This window comes from Leiobunum rupestre, chromosome 6, assembly GCF_980474605.1.
Source record: "Leiobunum rupestre chromosome 6, qqLeiRupe1.1.hap1, whole genome shotgun sequence".
NCBI lineage: Eukaryota > Metazoa > Arthropoda > Arachnida > Opiliones > Sclerosomatidae > Leiobunum > Leiobunum rupestre.
In genome coordinates this window covers 65,746,310-65,769,563 of record NC_143389.1, presented here as the reverse complement: position 1 = coordinate 65,769,563, position 23,254 = coordinate 65,746,310, and the positions used below count along the sequence as shown (strand labels likewise).

The following is a 23,254-nucleotide window of genomic DNA, read 5'->3' as shown; positions in this document are numbered from 1 at the left end:
ATTATTTATTTTTTATTGACTTTTGCCACTAAAGGTGGAAAAAACCATGGAAGTACGATTTTCCACACGGTTTTTAACAGGAAAACAATAGGTGGAGAAAACCGCGGTAAAAACTTGTTTTTTCCACCCTTGGCAAAAATTGTGCCAACCCTGCTTTCATTCCATTCCAAAGAGCCAGCTACACCACTGTAAATTATCGTATTACATTCGCAACTGTGAATGCAGAAGAGCGTCACGTTCAATTGAAGAAAATAATCAAAATACACCTCTTAAAACACTCTTCAGAATAAGTCGTGATAAATTTTAAATATTGCGTCGAACTTCGCTATAGCCGACAAAATTGCTTCACGAAAATGAAAAACGTCAAAATACTTCATAGAAAAATATTGCGCGTCATTAAATGAAAATAAGTCATGGAGAATAATATAAAATGCGTCAAAATGAGTCGTGGGTGGAAAACAATGGAAAAAATGCGTCCCTAGGAAATGAAAATGTGTCCCAGGGAAATGAAAATGCGTCCCAGGGAAATGAATATGCGTCCCAGGAAAATGAAAATTCGTCACGGGAAAATGAAAATGCGTCACTGGGAAATGAAATTGCGTCGCGGGTAAATGAAAGTGATTCACGGGGAAATGCAATTTGTCACGGGGAAATGCAAATTTGTCACGGTAAAATGAAAATGAGTAACGGGGAAATGAAAGTGCGTCACGAGCAAATTAAAGCTAAGCGGCCTTGAGCTTAGTTTCATCTCCTGTTCAAAATGGAAAAAAATATTCTCTACTTCGCTATATTATTTCAGAGGTCAATGATTAAAATAGACCTTTGTCTTGGTTAATTTTAACGGGACTTCATCAAAGTTATAGAACGACACGTTTTAGGTTAAAAAAGGCAAGTATGTAAATAAGGGGCGAAGGAAGTCAGACTTTTGATTATGGCCGACTTGTCTCGTTTCTGCCCCATTGGCTTATGGATAAAATTTAAAGGTCACCGATGAAATGTTTAAAGCATAGTAGTTGCTGTGTTTATTTATGTTCTATATTTATCTTAACTTTCATTAGCTGCTATTCATTTACCCGCGCCTATTTAATTTCGCAAATGCCCGATAGGTAGCGCCATGGTAAAGGGCAGATTTTAATTAAATTTCAGATTGACAGTAACTGCAATAGATGGCACTACGACCACTAGGCCGTTGATTATTCCTAGCTTAATGAAATCCTGAGGAGGGAATTTCATTGGATAATGATTTAATATTACCTGACCTTTGACCTCAGATACCTCAGTCAGCCGTCGAAGTCCAGGCTTAAAGGCCTAGTATTTCTTCTGCCTGTTTTCCTGTAAGTTTACTTCCCGCCGTGCAAATATCCTGGCCAACCGCAAAACACGTTGGCCTACCACCAGGATATTTGCGCAGCGGGAAGAAAACTTACAGGAAAACAGGCAGAAGAAATCCTAGGCCTTTAAGCACGACGTATAAAACAAAGAAATCTTCATATTTACCAGCTATTATGCAAATTGATTAAGTATAAATAAGTTAAATTAGAAGATGAAACACTTCATGGATTTAATGAAGAGTTTGTAAAGTATTCGGCTTTTTAAAATCTTTTGAAATTTAAAAAAAAATGACTTGATTAATAATATAAAATAATTCCATTCATTACTAAGTGACTTAAAAATAACAATTACAATGATACTCTTCAATCGAAGGATAAGCCTAAGCTTACGTCATATATGACGTAGGTAAGGCGTCATCGGCTATTGTGACTCTAATATATAAACACGCCTCTGAGGAGCAAAAAGCATCTGCTCTTCAGATCTTAGAGACTTTCAATACACGGCTATCCCATACCTGATCTGTTACTTAAAGGCCGTATAAACCCCAATGGCACCTACAAGCATTATCGATCGGATTACGATGGCGAGTCCATCGCCAACTAATTTTTGATTGAGAGCTAAGTCTATTGAAAATTAAAGGGTGTTCATGATGAAATCCAAGGCTAACGTAAATTGACTATTATAAACCTGGTTTCGTTTCTGAAGGAACTAATTTTGAAATTTTAGGTAAAAAGGGGTTTTCATTGGTATTTAATAATAATAATAATCAGCTAGGCTAATACCCAAGGCACCACCTTAGGCCTAAGTCATCATGCGACTTTTAAAGCCCTTAATTCAGGTGGCCGGGTTACATTTAACTCCATGAACGTAGCTTGGTAGTTTTTCTGCCAACAAAGATAAATAAACTACTAGCTTGTCCTCAGTAGCTGACGCATAGTGATTTATTTTTACAAATTCGATATCATTACAAACAACAATCTTGGAATAAATTTCACAACAAAAAAAATAAAAACGAACGTATAAACAAAATAACAAAATTATTACGTGACAAAAATTACACGAAGACGAGGTTTAACGGGCATTTAAGACATTAGGGGCACGTGCCCCAAAACGGTCTGATCTCATAACTCTACCTTAAGAAACCGTCTTTTTTTAATATTATCCAGTTACATTATAAATGCAGCCGCGTAGCTACAACGAAATTTAGTTTTCGTGACCAAGGAATTAAAATTAAAATGGTTAAAAAGATCGAAACTTTAAAATTCAAGAGGAATGCAAATTAGTTTATTCAAAATTCAGTGAACGTCATTAGAGCCTTGGCATAGAATAATCAAATAATTTTTTATTAGATTTCCCTTTATCTTTTCAATATCCTACAAAATGAATTGAAAAGACGGACATTAATGATAGTAAAATATAAGTAAAATCTCTAAGCTATTCGTATTTTTTGTACGAACGTTTCTTCTATATTGTACAATGTATATGCATATACATTGGAGCTCGCTTATCCGCGGAGTTTTTGCGAAATATTATGTAAAAATCAAAGTACAGGTATTAACAGTGGCGCCAGCGTGTTGAGCGATAAAGGTAGAATTTTGAATTACGCGAGTTGCTAGATAGGTTAAACAAAGTTCCGCGAAAGTTTTATCGGGTATTCCAGAATTCCTTTGACGGCACTGATGTAAAATATGAAGATCACTGTGAAAGCCTAAAAATTCCCGTTCGTAACGATGGGTGCTTGACCTCCATAATTTTCTAATTTACATTTTTACGGGGCCTAACATCTATTAGACTATTGCGCTCAACCTATTACTAGCAATCACTTTTAACTTGGTCTATGAGTCTTTACCAGTGGTATTCGGTAAGGGCTATTTCCAGGAAATACATTTAATCGTGATTAGAATTTACACTTTTAACGTTAACACCGGCGTTTTAAATATGTGGGCGAAAATTCAAAAGGTCCTCCTTTTCCATACTTCTTGAAAGCTGATCCGGACAACTCTATTCTGCAATTTACCCATGAGTAAGTCTTTGGAGCTTTAGGTGGGAGGCAGCGTTGCCAGTCAGAATTGGTATTACAAAGACCAAAGAGTGAACCAAAATCGAAATCATTTATGCTTTTTATATCTAATAATTCATAATAAGTGAAGGGAGCTGTTGGCTCGTGTGGCTTCAAAGGCTTGCCACCACTATATTACGAAATTTAACCCAGCCACCGGTAATTGGCTTTACAAGTCACTAGTTGACTTAGACTTAGCTGATTATCATTATTCTTTTTATTATTAACACAAGATATTAGAGAGGTTTAGTAACGGATGCTTTTGTAGATAAATATAATTTGAGCTGCTCTTCGCTTAAGCAAGTCCCTTTAAGATTTTTTTATCCAGGCATGGTCCATTGAAGCAGAAAGATAAGACATAGTGGTGGCCAAAGCTAAATATCGCATTAATTAATGAAATTAAAGTCGCTCGATGACTTGGGCCTAAGGAGCTGTCTTGCATATTAGCCTAGCTTATTTTTGTTATTATTCTTATCGTTTCAACATAGTCATTCTCCCGAAGTAGAAATAACTACATGTACATCATTGATTTAATCATGCCTGCCACGAAGGCATATCTTATTAAAAATTCCGGTCTTCTTAACCATGTTGTCTTACATTTTTTGCTTCACTACTTTCAATAAAAGCAGGACATGACTCTCATTACACTATGCTGCCGTGGAGACAAAGGCTGTGCTAGTAGCAATAAAACGTTTAATTACTTGATATTATTTTGGGAAACTTATGACCAAGGTTTGGTGTTCAATTTTATTCCCTAAATTGTTATCATTATCTTTTAGATTCAACGAAAATAGTTTAAAATATGAATATAATACCGGAATTTATGTTATTCAACATAACCTGTTTGCCATAAAAACACTTTTGCTGGCCAAGGCTTGAAAAATAGGCGGTTTTCCTGACCAAGAACAGGGGCAAAATAGTTAAACCCTAAACAAATGCATTATGAACTTTTCTACATTTTCACGTGATTTATCATTCTTGCATTGCAGTCTTATTAACTTAATTTTTCTGACCAGGGCTTAGCCCAAAATATTTAAATCTATTAATTTTCTAACACATTGCTTTGATTCCGCAAAACCAAATGATAATATTACTATGAATATTTTGTAGTACGTAAGTGGTTTTTGTAAGAATTACTCGACAACTTTTCGTGAAGCGGGTGAACGAAAATCCAACTGCTTTGCAAACTCGAGTCGAAAACGGTATTCACGAAGTTCGCCAAAAATTTTGGTTCGCTAAGTAGGCCTAACTAACTCAAGTTTGGTAGTGGTCGCGGGTTACATTGATTTCAAGTCTTGCCGTTCCATTTCATCCACTTTTCAAGCTCTCTCGCACATAGCTAATCAATATTTTTGGGCTAGCAGACTGAGACTAGTTTGGTAGCTGGGAAAGGTTAATTGGATCTTAACCCGAGATTTAGACTAGAAATTAGGAAGACCATTTATGATGATCTATAGAAGATACTACTTATCGTAGCTTCATTGTATGTAGACTCTTGAAATGTTGATAGCCCAAATGTTTGAAATGCCAGGAATTCTTTGGGGGTTTTAGAAAGACATTCTAAAACTTACTATTTCCCATTTCAATCTGTTAAGGAATATTTGACGCCTTATTTTAAATTCTTAGCTGATCTGCTTTTTAAATTAAAATTAGTAAATCCGTTTATGAAACAGCTATCCACTACAGATTTTAATCATAATTAAGAAAAAATTGTTTTTATTTTATACCAAAGCGACATTTTTAACCTTAGATATCAAATCAGAAACAAATTATAAATTCGGTGAAAGAAAATGGATGAATTTTTATTTCCATCTGTTAATTCAGATTACTGTGAACCAGCTAGCTAATATCCGCCGATGGAAAGAACAATGGGTTCATCCGATACAGTAGAACAAATCTTGGGTGTTATTAGACCAAGTAAATGCAAGCACTACTAAACCCCCAAAGTATTCCTGACCACTGAGCTTTCAATAAGTTATTTACGTCTCTAAAACTCTCGAGATAGCCGGGACTGTAGTTGGGGCCAAGATCAAGATGATAAAATTAGCGAATAAGTAGATTAGTCCATTATGTAATGGGATAAAAAAGCTAAACCTTAAACATATTAAAGAAATTAAAAAGCTTGAAAATAACTCGTACCAATAGGTCTTCGAGTAAACATAAAGACGCGAATCTCGGACCCAATAGATCTTCGAGTGCAAAACTAACTAAAAACAAGCCAGATTTCCCGCACGATACTGACGAGTCCCAAATAGGACGAAACCGGCCCTATTAGCAGTGATATAAAACATCTACGTTCGCCTATAAAACATTCGGTATAGCCGGTACCGCTAGAATATTCACACCACGAAAATTAATTTTCTTCATTGTTATTGAGAGACGGGAGTTTAATACGCGCGATACTACGAGACTCATGTTCAGGTTTTAAGGCTGGTTTTCATTAGGACAAAAACGCCATGACGGTGAACGTCGACGCGAAAAATTTCCATTAGGCCTAATGCAATATTTTTGCGTCGACTCTCACCGTTGTGGCGTTTTGGCCCTAGTGAAAACCAGCGTTTATTGGCCCATGGAATGGTATTGGAAGACGGTCGAAACCAAAACAGTCACCTTTTGTCGGTATTCGATAGAATCAATGGGACTCTAAAGCATAACCAATATATCCAATACGTCAGGAGAATTGTAGATGTTTAATTTGGCCATGGCTAGAATACTAATTAATTGGAAATATATATATAACGACGGATACTTCATGGCTAGTTAAAATAACTCTAACTGTATAACTAGGTCCAGACGCTTGACAAGGGGTCTCGCACCCGAAAGCTTGCGACGTAAATAAAAAGAAAAATGCTTTTATAAAATAATTCTTTTAAATTTATTTTAACTAGCCATAAAGTATTCGTCGATATATATATATATTTCCAATTAATTAACGTCAGGAGAATGTTCTACAAAAAAATAAAGCTTACCGCAATGCACCTTCTGAACTGTGATCAGGATGAAAGCCAGCGCCGTGTCGAACCGCAGAGTCCAAGCTGTACTTTCTAGTAGCACCAGTTCCCCTCAACGCAGGGGAAGGCGTAGACAGGCGACCGAATTCAAGCTCCGACTTATTCTTGGGAATGGCACCTTTGCAAGTATGCTCCGCTTTCGCGTCCGTCTCCGAAACAGGCACTTCGCGCGTCTCTTCGGCGGACACGTTGGTGAAAGAATCGGTGGTGATGCTCAGGCTGGACGCGAACTTGCTGTCCAGCGATGGATTCGGGCTGGTGCCTCGATCTTTCGATTCACTCAAATCTTGTTCGATGGTCGTCAGGGAAGACGAGGATTCGGGCTCGTTGGGGTCGTCGAACGCGGCCACGTCGCGTCTTCCGACCATCGTCGCGTAGCCCTCGCTCAAGCACACGATGTGGTCGCCTTCCGTGTAGGAACACGTGTCCAGGACGAAGCTCCCCGACGTCGTGCTGTCCCCGCTCGTGGTGGTCGTGTCTGATGTCTCCGAGGAGACCGAAAGCTTCGAAGGAGCACCCAGAACCGTTTCGCCGGTACCTTCCGTCCCTAAACTCGTTGGCGGATCGCCCGATCTGGAAGCGGCGCGTGACCCTCGATGATTCGAATGATTATCCGCAGTGTCAGAGTGACTGATTTCGTCCGATACCTCCGATACCGTCGAAAGTTCCTCCGGTGACCTTCGGGATAAATTGTCTGATTAAAAAGGATTCCTAGAGCTCTGACTTTCCACCCGCCCTAGGGTTTCAGTTGTCTCGCGCCAACTAACTCTTATAAACCATTCTAAATGAAGAAAGCTCTTTTACCTGGGGCGTCTTTCAACGAAGTGATGAATGCTAAGTTCGTCCGCCAGGGGAACACCTCCGCTGACGGAGCTGTCCGTGTCCGTCTCCGTGTCTTTCTCGATATCACGTAACGACTGATTTTCCAGTAGTCCGGTCCACTTTTCAATCACGGTTTGAGTGTCTTGCATACTGGAGGGTTCCGGGGATGGTTCCGCGACAGGCGTCAACTCTCCACCTTCCGATTCTATTGTTCGAGGCTTATTCTGGAAAAGAACAGCAAAGCGATTATTGAGAGAAGTAACAATAGTCATGGTACATTAGAGGCCTAGATGTCAACTTCTTTCCCAATTGGGGATTCGTCCTTATTAGCTTCACCATATGTGACATAATCACTCATAAGTATGTTTCTGTATTACATTTTCATAGGAAAAATCTTAATTAGACCTTGTTTAACACGGAACATATAATAAGTGGACTAAAAAAGGGAAATTTCTTATAATCCTTGCGCAATATTTCTTTCTGTTTTAAATGTGGCTCTTACGTCACAATCTCTTACTTTTACAAGTCTACGAGCGCGCGATACAGTCACCAGGGGAATATAGGTTTTTCTAGCGGGAGTGCGTAGAATATACTAATAAAGCTGTGTCTTGTGACGTAAGAGCATCATATTATAATTTTTTACTTTTTATTAGTGTTGTAAGTCGGAAAATTTTCCGGAAAATGACCGAGGCCTTTTTTCCGGAAAATATTCCGTATTTTTCCGAAAAAAAAATAAAAAAAGTTTGCAAATTGAAATAAAGCGGCATTTTCGCCTCATTTTTTCGAATCTGGAAGTAAAACTAAACCTCTAGACTAGTTTAAACTGATTAACAATGTAACGCTACTAATGTTTTGTAGTATGTTTACTGATATTAGACTTTTTATATCGATAAAAAGTTAAACACATTAAAAACCCTTAAAAGGTAATTTATGTTTCAAATTTTTATTTTTCCGCAATTCGGAACATTTTACGGAAACTTTTCTGGAAAATTTTCCGCATTTTATTTTTCCGGAAAATTAACATCCCTACTTTTTATTTTATTTTATAGAGAAATCGAAATTTGAAAAGATTATCATGAAATCCAAATCTCATGATCGCGACAAATCAGCTAATTTACAGATTGTCAAAGCGAGGAATTCTGCGCGTTTTCAAAATCCGTTTATGACATGGTTATCTTCACTGATTTCCAAATGACGTAATTTAAGTAATATCCCGTGAACAAAGTTTATTTTAAGAAAATGCTTTTTAACGTACTGGAGTTATTATGTTACTTATGGTAAAGCGTCGTTGGTCGTACCGTTACGTGTAAAGGTGCAAATGGAACATCAAGAGAGCGATGCGCAAATGGCTTACAGGGAAGCAACCATTTAAAGCAAAGCCATTAGTTTCGATTCTGTTTTGTAGAAGTAAATTAATACTTATCTTATACATAGGTTTTATGAGCTAGCTATAAACCAAAGTTTAACTAACGAAAAATCCCGCTAAAAAGATACACGAAAAAAAAAACGTGTTTCACGTCTTTTATAAAAATGTATTTATATCCGTAATAGGCCCTTCAATTAAACATCTTCAAGGAAATCATCAAGAGGTAATGTTTCCGAGAACAAGGACCTGCAAGTTACGGTTTATATAGAGTTTGACATATTAAGGCTTAGCAAAAACTTGTTTACAGGTCCAAAGTTTCCATTATTTCTACAAGCATCAGATAAACAGTAGCTTGCAGGTCCTGGCTCTCGTATAAATTACTTCTTGGCGATTTCCTTGAAGATATACTTAGAGAGTCTATAATTATTTTGTCTATGTTTTTTCTCAACTTCGTGTTTGGGCAATAGCTCAAAACCTAAACTCCACCGAAAACGAATGGCTTTGAAAGGTTTTCCTTTCCTTCAAACTTGTTTTATGGGCACCATTACTTTTATCGAAATTTTTTGTGATGTGATTAGATTGGTTACTTTCTGCTTTTATTAATGATCTGCTTGATTAATTAAACAACGATAGGATTTTTCTTTCAGGTAAAAATAACTTTCAGTCTTTCACCGGCTGTTAATATTTAGAACGCTAATTATCTTTTATTATTAATAGTCATGGTCATTTTTTCTTACTATATAGGTTGATTGCACTGTAATTTTCTTTGAGTTGCATTGAGTTTTCTTTGAGGTGATCGTTAATGTATTTTTCGTAAATAATGCTAAAAACTGTCCCAAAGTTTTTAACACCCAAGATATTGTAACCCGGCCACCTGTTTAAAGGCATAATAAGTCGCTAGATGACTTGGGCCTAAGGTGCGGCCTTGGGTATTAGCCTAGCTGATTATTATTATTTATTTATTTATATACGGGAGATTGCGTTTAATGGATCTCTTCAAACGGCAATAATTGGTTGATCTTTAATTACTTTTGCGAGCACAAATACGCGGTTAAATAAGCCTGCTATACACTCTTTTACGAAGTCGGCCATTTCATTACAGGCCTAATTTAAAATAGTACAGGCAAGGGCGCCTGCACGTGTTCATCAGCTCGAGACGTCGCGTGCACTTAACCGCGTGAAGCGGCCTTGAGTGCACTATTTGAAATCAGACCTGTAATAAAATGGCAGCTCTCACAAATAAGGATATAAAAGAGTGTATATAGTGTGGAACTTAAAAACGTAATTTTGAAATCAGCCAATATTCGATTTATTAAATTAGGGCCAATGAAATAGCATATAACATCAGCTATTAGCCTTCACTGATTACTTAAATATTCGTAGACGCTAAATAATTTCAAACCAAACTTCATTTATGTAAAAATTATCAGTGGATTTCACTTTCATCGGGAAAATAAACACTATACGGCAAGCACCTTTGTTGGGGGATCAAAAAGTAGGTTACATTCTGCGAAAACCTTTTTGGGACACGGGAGTTGCCCCACCACTAGCTAGCTTATCTCGTTACGTGGCAACGGAAGAAGCGCGGAATCGAACGGAAGTAGGCGGAAGGCGATGGACGGTAACCTACGATATCTCCTACGATCAGCCTCTAGAGTTCTTCGACAATAAACGGAGTCTTTCAATTGTGTATCTAGAAAAAACCAGAGTGGGTCTTTTCATATAGCTACGAATTAAGATAGGCTACGGTTTCTTTTCAGAATTTGTTGGAACGTTGTGTGGTAGAAACCATAGAAAGAGGTTTGGCTTTTTCGCTTTTAGGCCCATGTAGAGACTTGGTAGTATAATCTCCAACGCGTCCTTTACGAAAGACCCTAACAAACCATTAAGCAGCGTTGAAAATGTCAAAAGCCTCTGGAGGTTATATTCCCTGTAATGTCCACCCATTCCGTCCGTGGCGCACACGTCCATTACTTTGCGTGTTTATTCATTTTTTATCCGAACCTTTCGTAAGCATCCGAGCCTGGGTGCACTACTGCATTCAACTACACCCGCTCCAAGCCTGGTTCTATTGGAATGTTTGTCCGGATACTTGGAAATATAATATAGAAATCCGTACCCTAGATTCGAATTCTGAGAGCTTTTCGATTGACGGTTTTATAACGAAAAATCAGCTTCCATCGGTGGCTGTATTATCCTATCACGGCCAACTTTGCTGTTGCGCGAGCAGCACGTCATTAAAGTTGGCCGTGGTTACCATGGTATAACTATGGAGCTAATTTTTTCAGAGGAAGTGGGTAAACGCTATTGACTACGCGCGAGGCAGTTAGGGTACAAGATCCATATTGTCTTTGATAGTAGCGTAAAATCGTAAAAGTATCGCGTACCCTTGGACTTTCCATGGAAAGATCAATCGAGGCCGAATCTGAATCGGACGATTTCTTCTTCGGAGTAGACTCGTCGGAAGATTCTCCTTTATCCGGACTAGATTTTGGCACCTGCTTTATTTTCACTGATGGAATTTCGCAAGTTCTCAAAGATTCTGAAAAAAGAAACCATTTGTAAATGAGAAAATATGATTAAATTCTGCTCCTCTATTTTCTACTACCAAAAGTAAATAGGGGAGAAAGGCTGGCACTTGGGTCCAACCGCACGACGTCTTATTTGAGGGGTAACATTTTTGGGCTTCGGAAATGACTTCCCCCTTGCCTCTTTACAGGGACACAAATGTATCGGTTGTACTCCGCCACGATGAAAAATAGTTCTCTATGAAATACGTGAATATTAAACTTTTGCTTTCGATAATTTGGTTAATTTAGTTCCCAAATAAAGTAGATATATGATAGAAACTAAAATGCGAAATTTTAAAAATAATAACACGACTTTTGAAAAGAAATAAACCGTAACTAGAAAACGCTAACTTAAATCGTGGAGAGCGTGGCGCCATCTAAGAGCAGAGATCGGGACTAATTGGTAAATCTACGATGTTAAGGCCTAACAATTTGCAAGATTAACTGAAATAATAGATATAGCTACGAGCTTTTTTTGTTTATTTTACAATTGATATAGTAATTATTAATTAAAATCAACCGTTATCGAAGGAAATAGTGATCAGCATTTGACAGAGAGACTATTTGAAATCGCGAGGCGGTGACATGGTTGCCAGGGAATAAAATTCAAAATTTTCATCTTGAGCGTGGACCGGAATACCACAAATGCACTACTTCGCGCGTAATGTGCTATCCTTATTGGTTAGAAATATCACGTGATCACTAGCTCTTTAAAAAGGGTGTCAAGCATGGTGGAAGGTAAAATCTGGCGGCAGTGATAGACTTTCTCCCCCTATTTACTTTTGCAACTACGTGCTTTATGAAACATTAACGGGGTAAAAGAACTAACATGGTACTACAACATAAATATAATAAATAAATAGCTACTACCACATAAATATCAGAGATAAATAGCTACTACCACATAAATATCACGGATAAATAGCTACTACCACATAAACATCATAGATAAATAGCTACTAACACACAAATATAATAAATAAATAGCTACTACCACATAAATATCAGAGATAAATAGCTACTATAACATAAATATCACGGATAAATAGCTACTACCACATAAACATCATAGATAAATAGCTACTAACACACAAATATCATAGATAAATAGCTACTACCACATAAATATCATAGATAGATATGTTTTTAGACATAAATGACAGGTATGAATAGGTATTAAGAATTAAATAACAGAGATGGATAGCTACTACCACATTAATATCATAGATAGCTACTACCACATAAATATCATATATGGATAGCTTTAATTTTGGATAATTAATTGGTACGTTTTTAATGCGGAGAGTAAGGAAGAGATAGTACATTGAGGCAATTTTTTCGCAATGACGATATTCGGAAGAAAAGGCCAAAATATCTTCCGCAAATCCCGCGAGACGAATAATTAATCCTGCTCCTTTTTTGGGTGGGACGTATATTAAATGGCGAGGGTGCGGTGGGCTTCTTTGCCGTAAAGACAACTAAAGGGGGAAGGCATTAATTGAGTCACCAAAATAATTGAAACTAAACTCTTTTAAGCCGGTCTTTTGTTTCTCGGTCACGCGTCGTGAAGAAAATTCGCGAATCTTTGCTCGGTGGCCTGAGCCGCGGATACCTCGGGCCAGCACGTACCAATTCGCTAATAACGGAAAAATTGGCTTTCCCCGGGGAGACCCATCCGAGCCATATACTAAATCTCGTCCACCTGATTGTGAAAAGGTCGTAACTGAGATAAGTCACGTTTTGAGATAATTATCAACTTGGAATATTTGAAGCCTTTTTGCGGGTCAGAAATTACGGAAAATATTTAATATAAACCTTTTTTTGGGGTAAAAAGGGTTTATAAACAAACCGCAGTTACTTTAAAAACTAATGTGTGTTGTGGTATAATGCTAAAATAATTGTTTTAGATAAAACCATAAGTAACATAATAAACATAAGTATGGCACAGAACGAATTCGGTTAATGATAGTCTAGTTGTCGTGGAGTGATTGCGAAATAGGAAGTTTCCGAACATGAAACTCGTCCCTTCCTACTCTTTCCGTTGGCAAAATAGTTGGTTAGTTTGATGGCGAGAAATACGAGCGTACACGCGTTTAGGTTTGAAATTCGAAAAAAACTAATTTCCGAAATGGAGCCAGCGTTTAGAATAGTTATTTTTATCTTCCGATTCAATAATTCATCATTATTTTCCAAAAGTAAGCGTTATTTCGCATTTCGATTTTCAATAGGCCTTGGCTGGTCCGTCGAAAAGCCTGGCTGCCGGCGTACCTTCATTGATTTTCCCGGCATCCTCCAAATACTAGGAGCCGTTCGCGGAGAGTTGTCAGTCCGTCAGTGCGTAATGATTTATGTTGTCATTAGCGAAACAGACTATCATTAAAAATTTTGCATTGGGTGAATAGGAAGCGTCATACTTATGATTATTACGTTACTTATGTTAAAAATAATAATAACTGCAATAATTGGAGAATTTGGTATTAATAAAACATTTTTTTGAGCGTAATTCTTTAAGTAAATTGTTCGAATTTGAGCCATTGTATTGCCTCTGAGTTACTAATTATCAGTAAAATGTTCGGCAAGTTTAAGTTACTAGAAATTTAATAAACATTATTTACAAACGTTCTCCGCAGACTTACGACATTTTATTCTCAGGCCGCAATATCTAGTAACGTCCCAAAAGCGATAGGAGGCGGGTGGGTGTTACCTTTGGGCGCGCTTTCTTCGATCGAGGCCCGTCCGCTGCGGGACGAAGGGGAGCTGAACAGGCTGGCGGAGGACGCCGTCTCGAACGACGTGTGGTTTTCTTCTTCGGTGTGAGCCGAGCCGGACAAAGAGGGCTTCTCTCCAGCCCTGGGCGCGCCCTTGAAGGGCAGCGAATGCTCCGTGGCCGTCACGTATTCGGAGCTCTCCGACGCTTCGTTGTTCCGGCCTCTGCCCGATGATTCGCTTTTCGGCATCCAACTCGAACTGCTGCTGGAGAACTCGCTGCGAGATGTCTCCCTCTCCGTGAAGACACTACTAGCGAAACATCTCATTAAGTGGGAGACCATTTAGAAAAAGCGAGTCATTACTATTCCAAATCTATTATCCTACTGATTAAAGCGGGTGAATAATCAACGGGAACTAATCCCGTCTATATTGCTAGTCCAAATCTACCAGTGGATGCCCCGCTAGTACTAAACTCTCAACAGACGGGTTAATGATGTTGGTAGCGTAGACAAAGGAGTTTCCTCGTTGCCTCCACCACCTTGGCCGTATTTTTGACTGTACTAAATGATCATAGCCTCCGAACCACCCCTCGCCCCTCCCTTGATGATTTTTTGGCAACGCTACTCATGGTTGCAGCTAGGAGCAACAAACAGAAGGAGAACGCAGCTAACCTTTAAACACGCTAACGTAGTTTTGTGTACAAATTTCATTGGACGAACCTTTACGCCGAACGCTTTACGGAAAGGGGGAAGACAATTTCCGAATTTTCCCCTTCCAACGGCAGCAGGCGCTAAAGCTAACCAATGAAAATTGTACACAAGAAAATGCATGACTTTTGACGGGTTGCGTTCTCCTTGTGTGTTTGTTGCTCCTAGGTTGCAGCAATTTAATTTTCTGCAATGATCGACTGCAGGCCTGATACTGAGTCACTTTTCTCACTTAAAATAACTTTTTTTTTAAATCTGGCACTAAAAGTCACTTTTCCCACAATAAGTTACTATTTATCACTTTTTTCGAATTTTTAGATTTCCTTGGCATTGAACGTTAGAAAACTGTCTTACAACCCTTTTTTTCCAAATAATAAAACATAATCAAACTCCGTTCGCTTTTAACTTTTTTTAATTAGCAAATAAGCGGTTGAAAAAAGCTATTAGTGATAAAAACAGGCAAGGAGACATCCCAAGTGTAACCCACCGATTTTGTTCAAACTTGGGGGATTGGTAGACCTTCATGTAACTTTGAAAAATCCTAAAGGGAATTTATTCAATGGGCAACCGTTTTACCATGGCAACGAAAAAGGTTTTTGACAACAAGAAATGAAAATTTTCCCATTGAAAATAACATGGGATTCTGACCGATTCCTAGGACCCCCTTGTGAAAAATTTTAACAAATTTCAAAATTTGGAAAAAGCCCAAAATAGAAAAAATAGATAAAAATTGACAAAACGAACATCCAAATTGATCAACTTTTGATCAATTTGAGGTCAAAATCCCATGTTATTTTCATTGTCAAAAAAAATTCGTTGCCATGGCAAAACGGTTGCCCATTGAATAAATTCCCTTTAGGATTTTTCATGATACACGAATGTCTACCAATCCCCCGAGTTTGAACAAAATCGGTGGGTTACACTTCGGGATGTCTACTTGTAAGTGATATAACTTCCTATGGTTATATTGTTACTATTTTGGTTGTGTAACAAGTCAAAAAACGCAATAAAACAGTATTGTTTTACCATTTTTAGTAGATTTTCAGTCACTATTTAGTCACTTTTTTAAAATTTATAGTCACTAAACTCACTAGATTCTACTGTGTAAGTGAGTATCAGGCCTGCGACTGCAATTTAATCCAAATAATGTAATTATTTCTACTGTCGGGAGACGATCCGAGGGCATTATGATCTAATTTGACCCGGCAAGAGGGGGGCGAAGGAAAAACGTGACCGGTGTGCCCTTCAATCGCGTCGAAAGATGTCAGTTATAGAGAAAAAGGTCCCGGGCTGATTTGATTTGTGTTTAGGGGGAACGAGTTCACTTTTAGGGCATACGATCTTGTTCATACTAAGAACTTTAATGCTTTCTTAGAAATGATTTTACTTTGTCGGAGGTGCTAAGCCTGGCGCAATTTAAAATAAACGAATAGAAGCTACTTTCAAAACAACGTACTCGTTGGCAAGGTTTGTAGAGTGATCGTTGAAAGACTGGGATTTTTTTCTCATCATATATAGCTTTAATAATTCATATGATAAATTTAGATGGAGCTGGAATTGCTATGTAGCATCTCCTATTTCAAAGTGGCAATTTAAAGGCTAGATGGTTTTTGATGTTATTTGCGTGACGATTTTCAACCTACGTGAATTATTTTTTTATAATAATCAGCTAGGCTAATGCTCAAATAACATAATCAAGTTGTTGATTTTGAAAAATAAATCTTATATTTACTCGCGCAATAATTATATTTTCAATACTTTTATTCAATAGCGTAAAGTGTTTGATTTAAAATGCTTATCGTTGTTGTTATTTGATTATAATTTGAATAATGCTTCTGCAACAATTTAAAATTTTAAGTTTGCTTTGATTGTTTGCTTAAATTTGCAAGTAAATTAAATCACCACCAGTTTATAGTTGATCCAGGAAGACTTCTGGCCTTTGATTCACCATTTACATTTTAATGGTATAAGTTTAAACTTTCATAATTTTGAGGAAACATAACCAATAAGTTCAAACTCCAAGCAGTCTAGAAATTACCATGTCTACCATGGTTTTATCACAGGCGTCATTAGAACTGTATCAATTTGAGTATCAATAGTCAGTTTGCAATTGTTTTGGAGGTAGGTTATTTCCAATAGAAAGCTGTTTTTTGAGATTTAGAGACATACGAACAAACAAAAGCTGACTATGTAATCCTCTGTCAAGAATTTACTTTTAACTTCATATAACTTGTTGAATACTCGATATGGTCGGACTGAAAGATTTTTTATACATAAATTTCACGTTACCATCGTAGGATCCTCATTTAGTTGTCCAGTTAACACCTTGGTCTAAAAGGGTTTTTGCTAGTCCCATTGTATTTTTAACAATGTGCATTAAACCTTTGCATTAAACTTATCATAACAAATTCGTCTTCAAAATAAAGCTCACGAATACAATTATTAGCATTTCAAAATAAAGCTCACGAATACAATTATTAGCATTTCAAAATAAGTCTAGAATGCCTAGAAATATGGTATTTAAGGGGTCAAAGGTCAAACGTTTACCTGGCTTAGCCTGTCTAATATTTATAGCGGTGATAAGTTATGTCTAGCGATGTTCAGAATAAACCAATGGACATCTATAAACTGGGTAGATAATAACATCAAAAATAAAATTTGAACCCATATGGAAAAACGTTGCTAGGAATAGTACCCTCCCTTTCACCCCCTGACTTCGCCTCTGAAGGATCTGAAATAAATCGATAACAATTACGTAAGACACTCACCGCCGTTGATCAAAAAGCGAAAAAGTAAGAACGACCAAAAAATCGAAGAAAATTAAGCTTTACTAGGGGGGAAAACACGCAACCAACCACCCTACAAATTGTGTTACATAAAATAAAAAAGCAGAACTCATAAAAAAGCCAGTGTCAAATTCTCCAAGATCTTCAGGTGATAATTAATCAGGGTTTCTTAAATTCAGTTTCTGGAAAGTCTGTTTTCCGAGTGAGTAAACTTCATTATCTTCCCCTCTGATGCATCTGTTTTACTTTACCTTTAAGCTATAGTTAGGCGAAAAATTTCTGTTTTCATAGGAATAGGTCAAACTTTCCTTAAATCAATGGTGTATTCTGCAAAAACCTTAAAACAGTTCGAAGAACACCAATGGTGTATTCTTCAAAAAGCTTAAAACAGTTCGAAGAACACCAATGGTGTATTCTACAAAAGCTTAAAATAGTTCGAAGAACGGTAATGGTTAACGTTACCAAATGCTTAAAATAGTTCGAAGAACAATTATGGTCTACTCTAAAAAAAACCTAAAATAGTTCGAAGAATAACAATAGTTAACTTAAAAAAAAGCTTAAAATAGTTCGAAAAACCGCAATGGCCTACCATACAAAAGGTTAAAAATGTACAAGAATTGAATTCGCACCAACTGGATGTTTCGCTGTCCGGCGAGGTGATGAAATCTCCTTTTCCGCCAACTCGTTCAATCAACATGGACTTCCTGTGCTGCTCCACGGCTTCTCTAAAACGCTTCTCCAGCTCCGACCTCTTTTGCGTTTGAGTTTTTGACGCCGGTGGGACGACGGTCGGTGGTTCTTCGGCTATCGGCGTCTGCACCAATTCGAAATCGCTACATTGGGCTATCGTGGCGTCCTCGCTCGACGGGCTGACTTCAACTGGCGGCGGCGCCATTTCTTTTTCCGGCGATTTTAATTTATTCGGTTCTAGATCTATCTGCGCGCTACTCACGACGTAGCTCTCGAACGTTTCACCTTCAACGGTAATACAGGGAACGACAATTTCTTTTAAAGTCTCTTTGGCTTCTACGTGTTCTAACGGCTCTATAAAGGATGTAGATGGTACTTCGTCGATGGGGAAGGCGGGTTCTTTGGCACTGTCGCTTAAGAGTGTGGGTGACGGCGTGAATAATTCGGTTCTCGACGAATCCAGCAGTTTCTCTAAGGGTGGAGGGGAGAGTCGCGATAGCGACGTGTATGAAAAAATGTTCTCGGATGAAATAATCTTGGTGGTAATTGGTTTGTTCAGTTGATTCCGGTGGGCGGGTGATCGAACGTGAAGATGATAGATGATGGGTGAAATCCGATCTTCCGGTCTCTCCATTAAACTCTCCGCGCTTTTGTCCAAAGGGTCCTCTCGCGATTTCCGAAATTCCGAATGAGGCACGTCAGAATACGACCTACGAACGGTGGGTCTCGGCGGTATCGCCACGGGTCGATCTTCAAACAGCGATTGGCTCTCTTTGGGCTTCGTCCCGGAAGACTTCAGCTTGAATGGTCTGATAATGCGCTGGTGTTTGCTCACCAGGTCCACCTCCATGACTTCGTCCTCGCTGTCCTCGCTGCACATGCCACTGTACTCCGATCTACTTTTCGTCAACTTGCTGGCGCTCCTGGGTCTCGGAGGTCTGTTTCTTGGACGCGGATGGGCCGTAGCGCGGGGTGATAACGTCAAGTACGCTGGTATGAGGTGTTTGGCGTTGAACGTGATTTCTGTCTGAGTCGCTTGCGTTTTCATCGAGGCTCGTCTCGGTCTAAAACTACCCGACACGTGGGTTATATTTTTTTGGCTAGATATGGACGTCACGACGGGCGAATCGATCACCAGTTTCGACACCGAAATGGATATAGCGTCGAAGCTTCGCACGGACCCATCCAGAAGACGTTCTTGCGATTTCCTCTCGGGAGAAGATTGCCGACGATTCAGGGGCGTCGAAGTGGCCACTGGCCCGAGGTCCGCGTCTTCGAGACCCCCTCCTATGGTGTTACTTCTCACTAAGGACACCGAATCGAACGAAACGTGCTTTTGGCGTCTTTCTTCCAAGGTCATGTCCGGCGTTTTCGAGCCTCTGAAACCGCCGAAGAACTCGATACTCCTTTTGCGTTCTCCGCCGCCACCCCCCGTCGTGGTGGAGGCGTCACTCGGCGTTTCCGCTCCGGGACTGGGGCTGAAGGTCGACGGGTCCATTTTGGTGCCATCCGGTTTGAGAATGTTCAAGTGTGACGGTCTTTGAGCAGCTTTCCCGGATATGTTTGCGTCATTCTCTATACTGAACTGGCTGGCGCTGGCAATACTCGTGGAACACGACAGAGCGCCTCTACTGGACACGATGGTCAGCCCCGTTTCTTGCGTATCGCCGTCCACCCAACTGTACCTCGTTTTCGGATCTCCGAAACAAAAGGTTTTGGGTCTTCGTCGAAACCCGGAGTCCAGAAACTCGTCGTCGACGGAATCTTGACTGGCGTCCATCATTTTGTAGCCTTCTTTTCCGGACAAAAAGCTTTCCCGCGAGTCGTGTTCTTCGCCGGAGGTGCTGAGCCCACCGCCAGAGCTCATCTGTTGTAAGGGCATAAGGGAACTGCCCTCTCGGAGGCTCTCGATGCTCGAGTCTTTCGACTTTTGCATGCACGAAAAGAGGATCGAATTCTTCGTACAAGGGCTGCTGTCCTGTTGACCGGCCAAGCAGCCGAAAAAGCGATTTCCTTTGGCATTTTCTAAGACTTCGAGCTCCTTCCGATTGATGCAGTACTGCTCCCTGATATCTTCCCGGGAATAGATGGGATGGCCTTTCTTGTTTCGAAGAATGCCGACTCTCCTCTTCACCATCTCATCGTCGGAGTCGTAAGTGATCGTATCGGCCGAGAGATCAACCTGAATGCTCTCGTCAACGAGGTCAATGGACACTGATTTCACGGATAAAACCGCGTCTCTAGAGTTCAAAGTAAGTCTGGAATTTCCCAGAGAGCCACCTACGGATACAAAAAATAACACAAATGTATTTAGTGCGCACGAAATTACACCAAGAATCTCAAGTTGGAAATAAACTTAAAAAATGTTGTAAGTAGGTTCATTTTACTGTATCGTGATATAGTATGTTTTCGCTGATTCGGTTAACGTGTAAAATGTGTTAAAGCATTCTGAAGATATTTTCATATCGATATCTACTAAACGAAATAGGCCATCCCTCGTTATAGGAGATTTGACCAATCAAATTCTGGAGATTACAGCGATAAATTGCTGAAATTCCAATGATACTGGTCTCTTTAAAACGCGGTGTAACTTTCAATTCGTAACGGGTTTGGCGCTTTCCCGAAATTCACGGAAATTCACGTATTATATTACAGTTCTGCCCTACATTTCAGAAACGCATTATCGACCAATTTTGAGATTTTGAGTTTCACTACCTTTTATAATTATTTTAAGTCGCTGATTCCTAATTTCGAATCCATTTATTTTTATATCTCCTAGATTTCAAGATATTGTAATTGACAAAACGCATTTGTAAGCCAAATTTTCAAAATTACCGCGCAGAAACGCATTATCGTGCAGGAGATAAGCATATGCTTAGGACGTAACGTTGGAATTGGTCCGATACATTTTTCAAACGCGATAGCATTGTCTGCTAGACTTTCTCAATTGTTTTCGGGGGGAGGGGCACGCAATTTAAAAAAAAAGTAAAAAAAAAAATATTTGTACGTACGACCATACGTTTCGGGGGGGGCATGTGCCTCCTGTGCCCCCCTGGCTACGCCACTGCCATTAGCTAAGATAAGAGCGAACTTGGCCAGCTTATACAAAGCGTTTTAGCTTCATTTTCGCGCAAGGTTTTGAATGTTTATCCATTTTACAGACATCTTTATTCAGTTAAAATTACTTTAAAATGATTTAATTTAATTTCAATAATAAAACTTGAGAATAAATTGTTTTAACTTCATTTTCGCGCAAGGTTTTGAATGTTTATCCATTTTACAGACAACTTTATTCAGTTAAAATTACTTTAAAATGATTTAATTTAATTTCAATAATAAAACTTGAGAATAAATTGTTTTAACTTCATTTCCGAGTACTTTTCAATGGGCATACCTGCGCTTAGAGGGGGCATACTTGGGCCAAAGGGATGGAACTTCATGCAAACGTCATATTTAAATGTTTTTCCTTCATTTCCGACTACTTTTCAATGGGCAATTAATCCTTCCAAGAAAGCTAAACTAATTGAGGAAATTATTTGTCGAATTCCCGTGATTCATAGATTATTTTGGATGGAGCTGCTAGAAAACTAAAGAGTCGTGGATTGGCCGAAGAATAGAACGTTATATAGAATGTTATGTTATAATGTAAATTGGTTATAATAGTTTTTATGCTGTGAATAAAATGTTCCTTATTTAAGAATATTTATTTTAACAAATAAAAGGTTTTCAGTTTTTTTATTTTAATACTAAGCTTATTTATAATTAACTTATGATAATATCATTAAATAATTTTTTATTAAGTTATGATAATATATAATGTTAAGATAATAGTTACTTTACTCCAGTTATTCTTTACTACTTATTTAACTTATGATAATATATTTATAATGTTAAGATAGTGACTTTACTTAAGTTATTCTTTACTAATTATTTTGATTATTTTTCTTTAAAATTAACTTATAACTAAGCCTAGGTACTCTGACAAACACGATTTTTGTGGAATCGTCCGATTATAATTTTGACTCAGGAGTTGGAATTTACCGCGCAGAAACGCATTATGTGTTTATAATGCGTTTCTGCGCAGTATTTTGTTCTTTTGGGGACGTTCAAAACGCATTATGTCGCATTATCCAAACATCCAAGTAATTTAAGTCATTGATAATGTCATATTCGGAATCTTCGTTAAAAAACACCCCAAATCAATTAATTTCCTCATTTCTAGTTAGTTTAATTTTATTATGTTTTATAAAAATCACAAAAAGCGATTTTTCTCGAAAACAGCTTTTTGGAGATAATGCGTTTCTGAAATGTAGGGCAGTAACTGAAGATTTAATTATATACGCAACATTTTTGCACTGGTTAATTACGTGATTATTTTATTTAAATTTTCCTCTTGCAGCTAAATGAAATGTTTTGACGTGGATGAGACGAAAGAAGTTATATTAAAAAAATTAAATAAATGGATTTTAGAAATTTATTGCATCGTGTTTCGTGTGGTCTGTTTGTAGTTTTTCTCACAGATAATTATTTTGTAATTCCTCTTTGACCACCACTTAGGTTTTTAACAACATTTTACTTGAGTATCTAATATTATTTTAGGTTCAATAATAATTTGCTAGTAAAATAAAAAAAAATCGATACGTCGACGAAGCCGTTTTCTCTTTAAGATTAACCACGGGGCAATGAAACAGAAAATTTATCTTTGCAGTTTCTCGAACCGTCGCTGGCAATTTAGGTCATGAATGGTAACTGGGGAAACTCGTTCTTTTCCTTCATTTAGTTGGCACAAACTCGATCGCTTCGAGAATCACGGCCCGAAAACTCCAATACGAGCCTTTAGGGCTTAATACTTAGAATCACAAATATTGCTCAGTGGCTCTCTGAATATTGTGTGGATGAGTATTTTTTTCCCAAGACGCTTTGGAGAAGAAAAAGCGACGGTCCTTAAGTAAAATTTAATGAGGTGTCTCGTCAAGTGGCCGATTCCCGTCGGGTGGTGGCGCGGCGGTGCGCTGAAGAGCCAGAACTCATTATCTGCCACGAAGGCATCTCGTCCTTTCACTTATTTGAATCGAAGAAATTCTTCCGTTATTGCTCCGTTCCGAAGACACACGCGACGTGCCTACGAAAGTGGAATTTTTATTTGAATCTCGGATTAGACCCGCAAGCCCCAGCGCGCTTACAATCAAAGATAACTTTCCG

General features: G+C 38.4%; 1 protein-coding gene across 2 annotated transcripts in view; it reads right to left on the bottom strand.

Moving 5' to 3' along the window:
- Positions 1-23,254, bottom strand: part of LOC149943192 (uncharacterized) — a 171,747-nt gene that overhangs the window by 14,265 nt on the left and 134,228 nt on the right. The window contains exons 2-6 of one of the 2 annotated variants that reach the window (XM_090176984.1): positions 17,992-20,332; positions 13,865-14,178; positions 10,978-11,132; positions 7,207-7,448; positions 6,361-7,080 (exon numbers count right to left, since the gene is read on the bottom strand). In XM_090176984.1, the coding sequence (XP_090033110.1) occupies positions 6,361-7,080; positions 7,207-7,448; positions 10,978-11,132; positions 13,865-14,178; positions 17,992-20,332 (3,772 nt within the window). The remainder of the gene's footprint in view (positions 1-6,360; positions 7,081-7,206; positions 7,449-10,977; positions 11,133-13,864; positions 14,179-17,991; positions 20,333-23,254) is intronic. The other variant, XM_090176985.1, reaches the window with a different exon arrangement.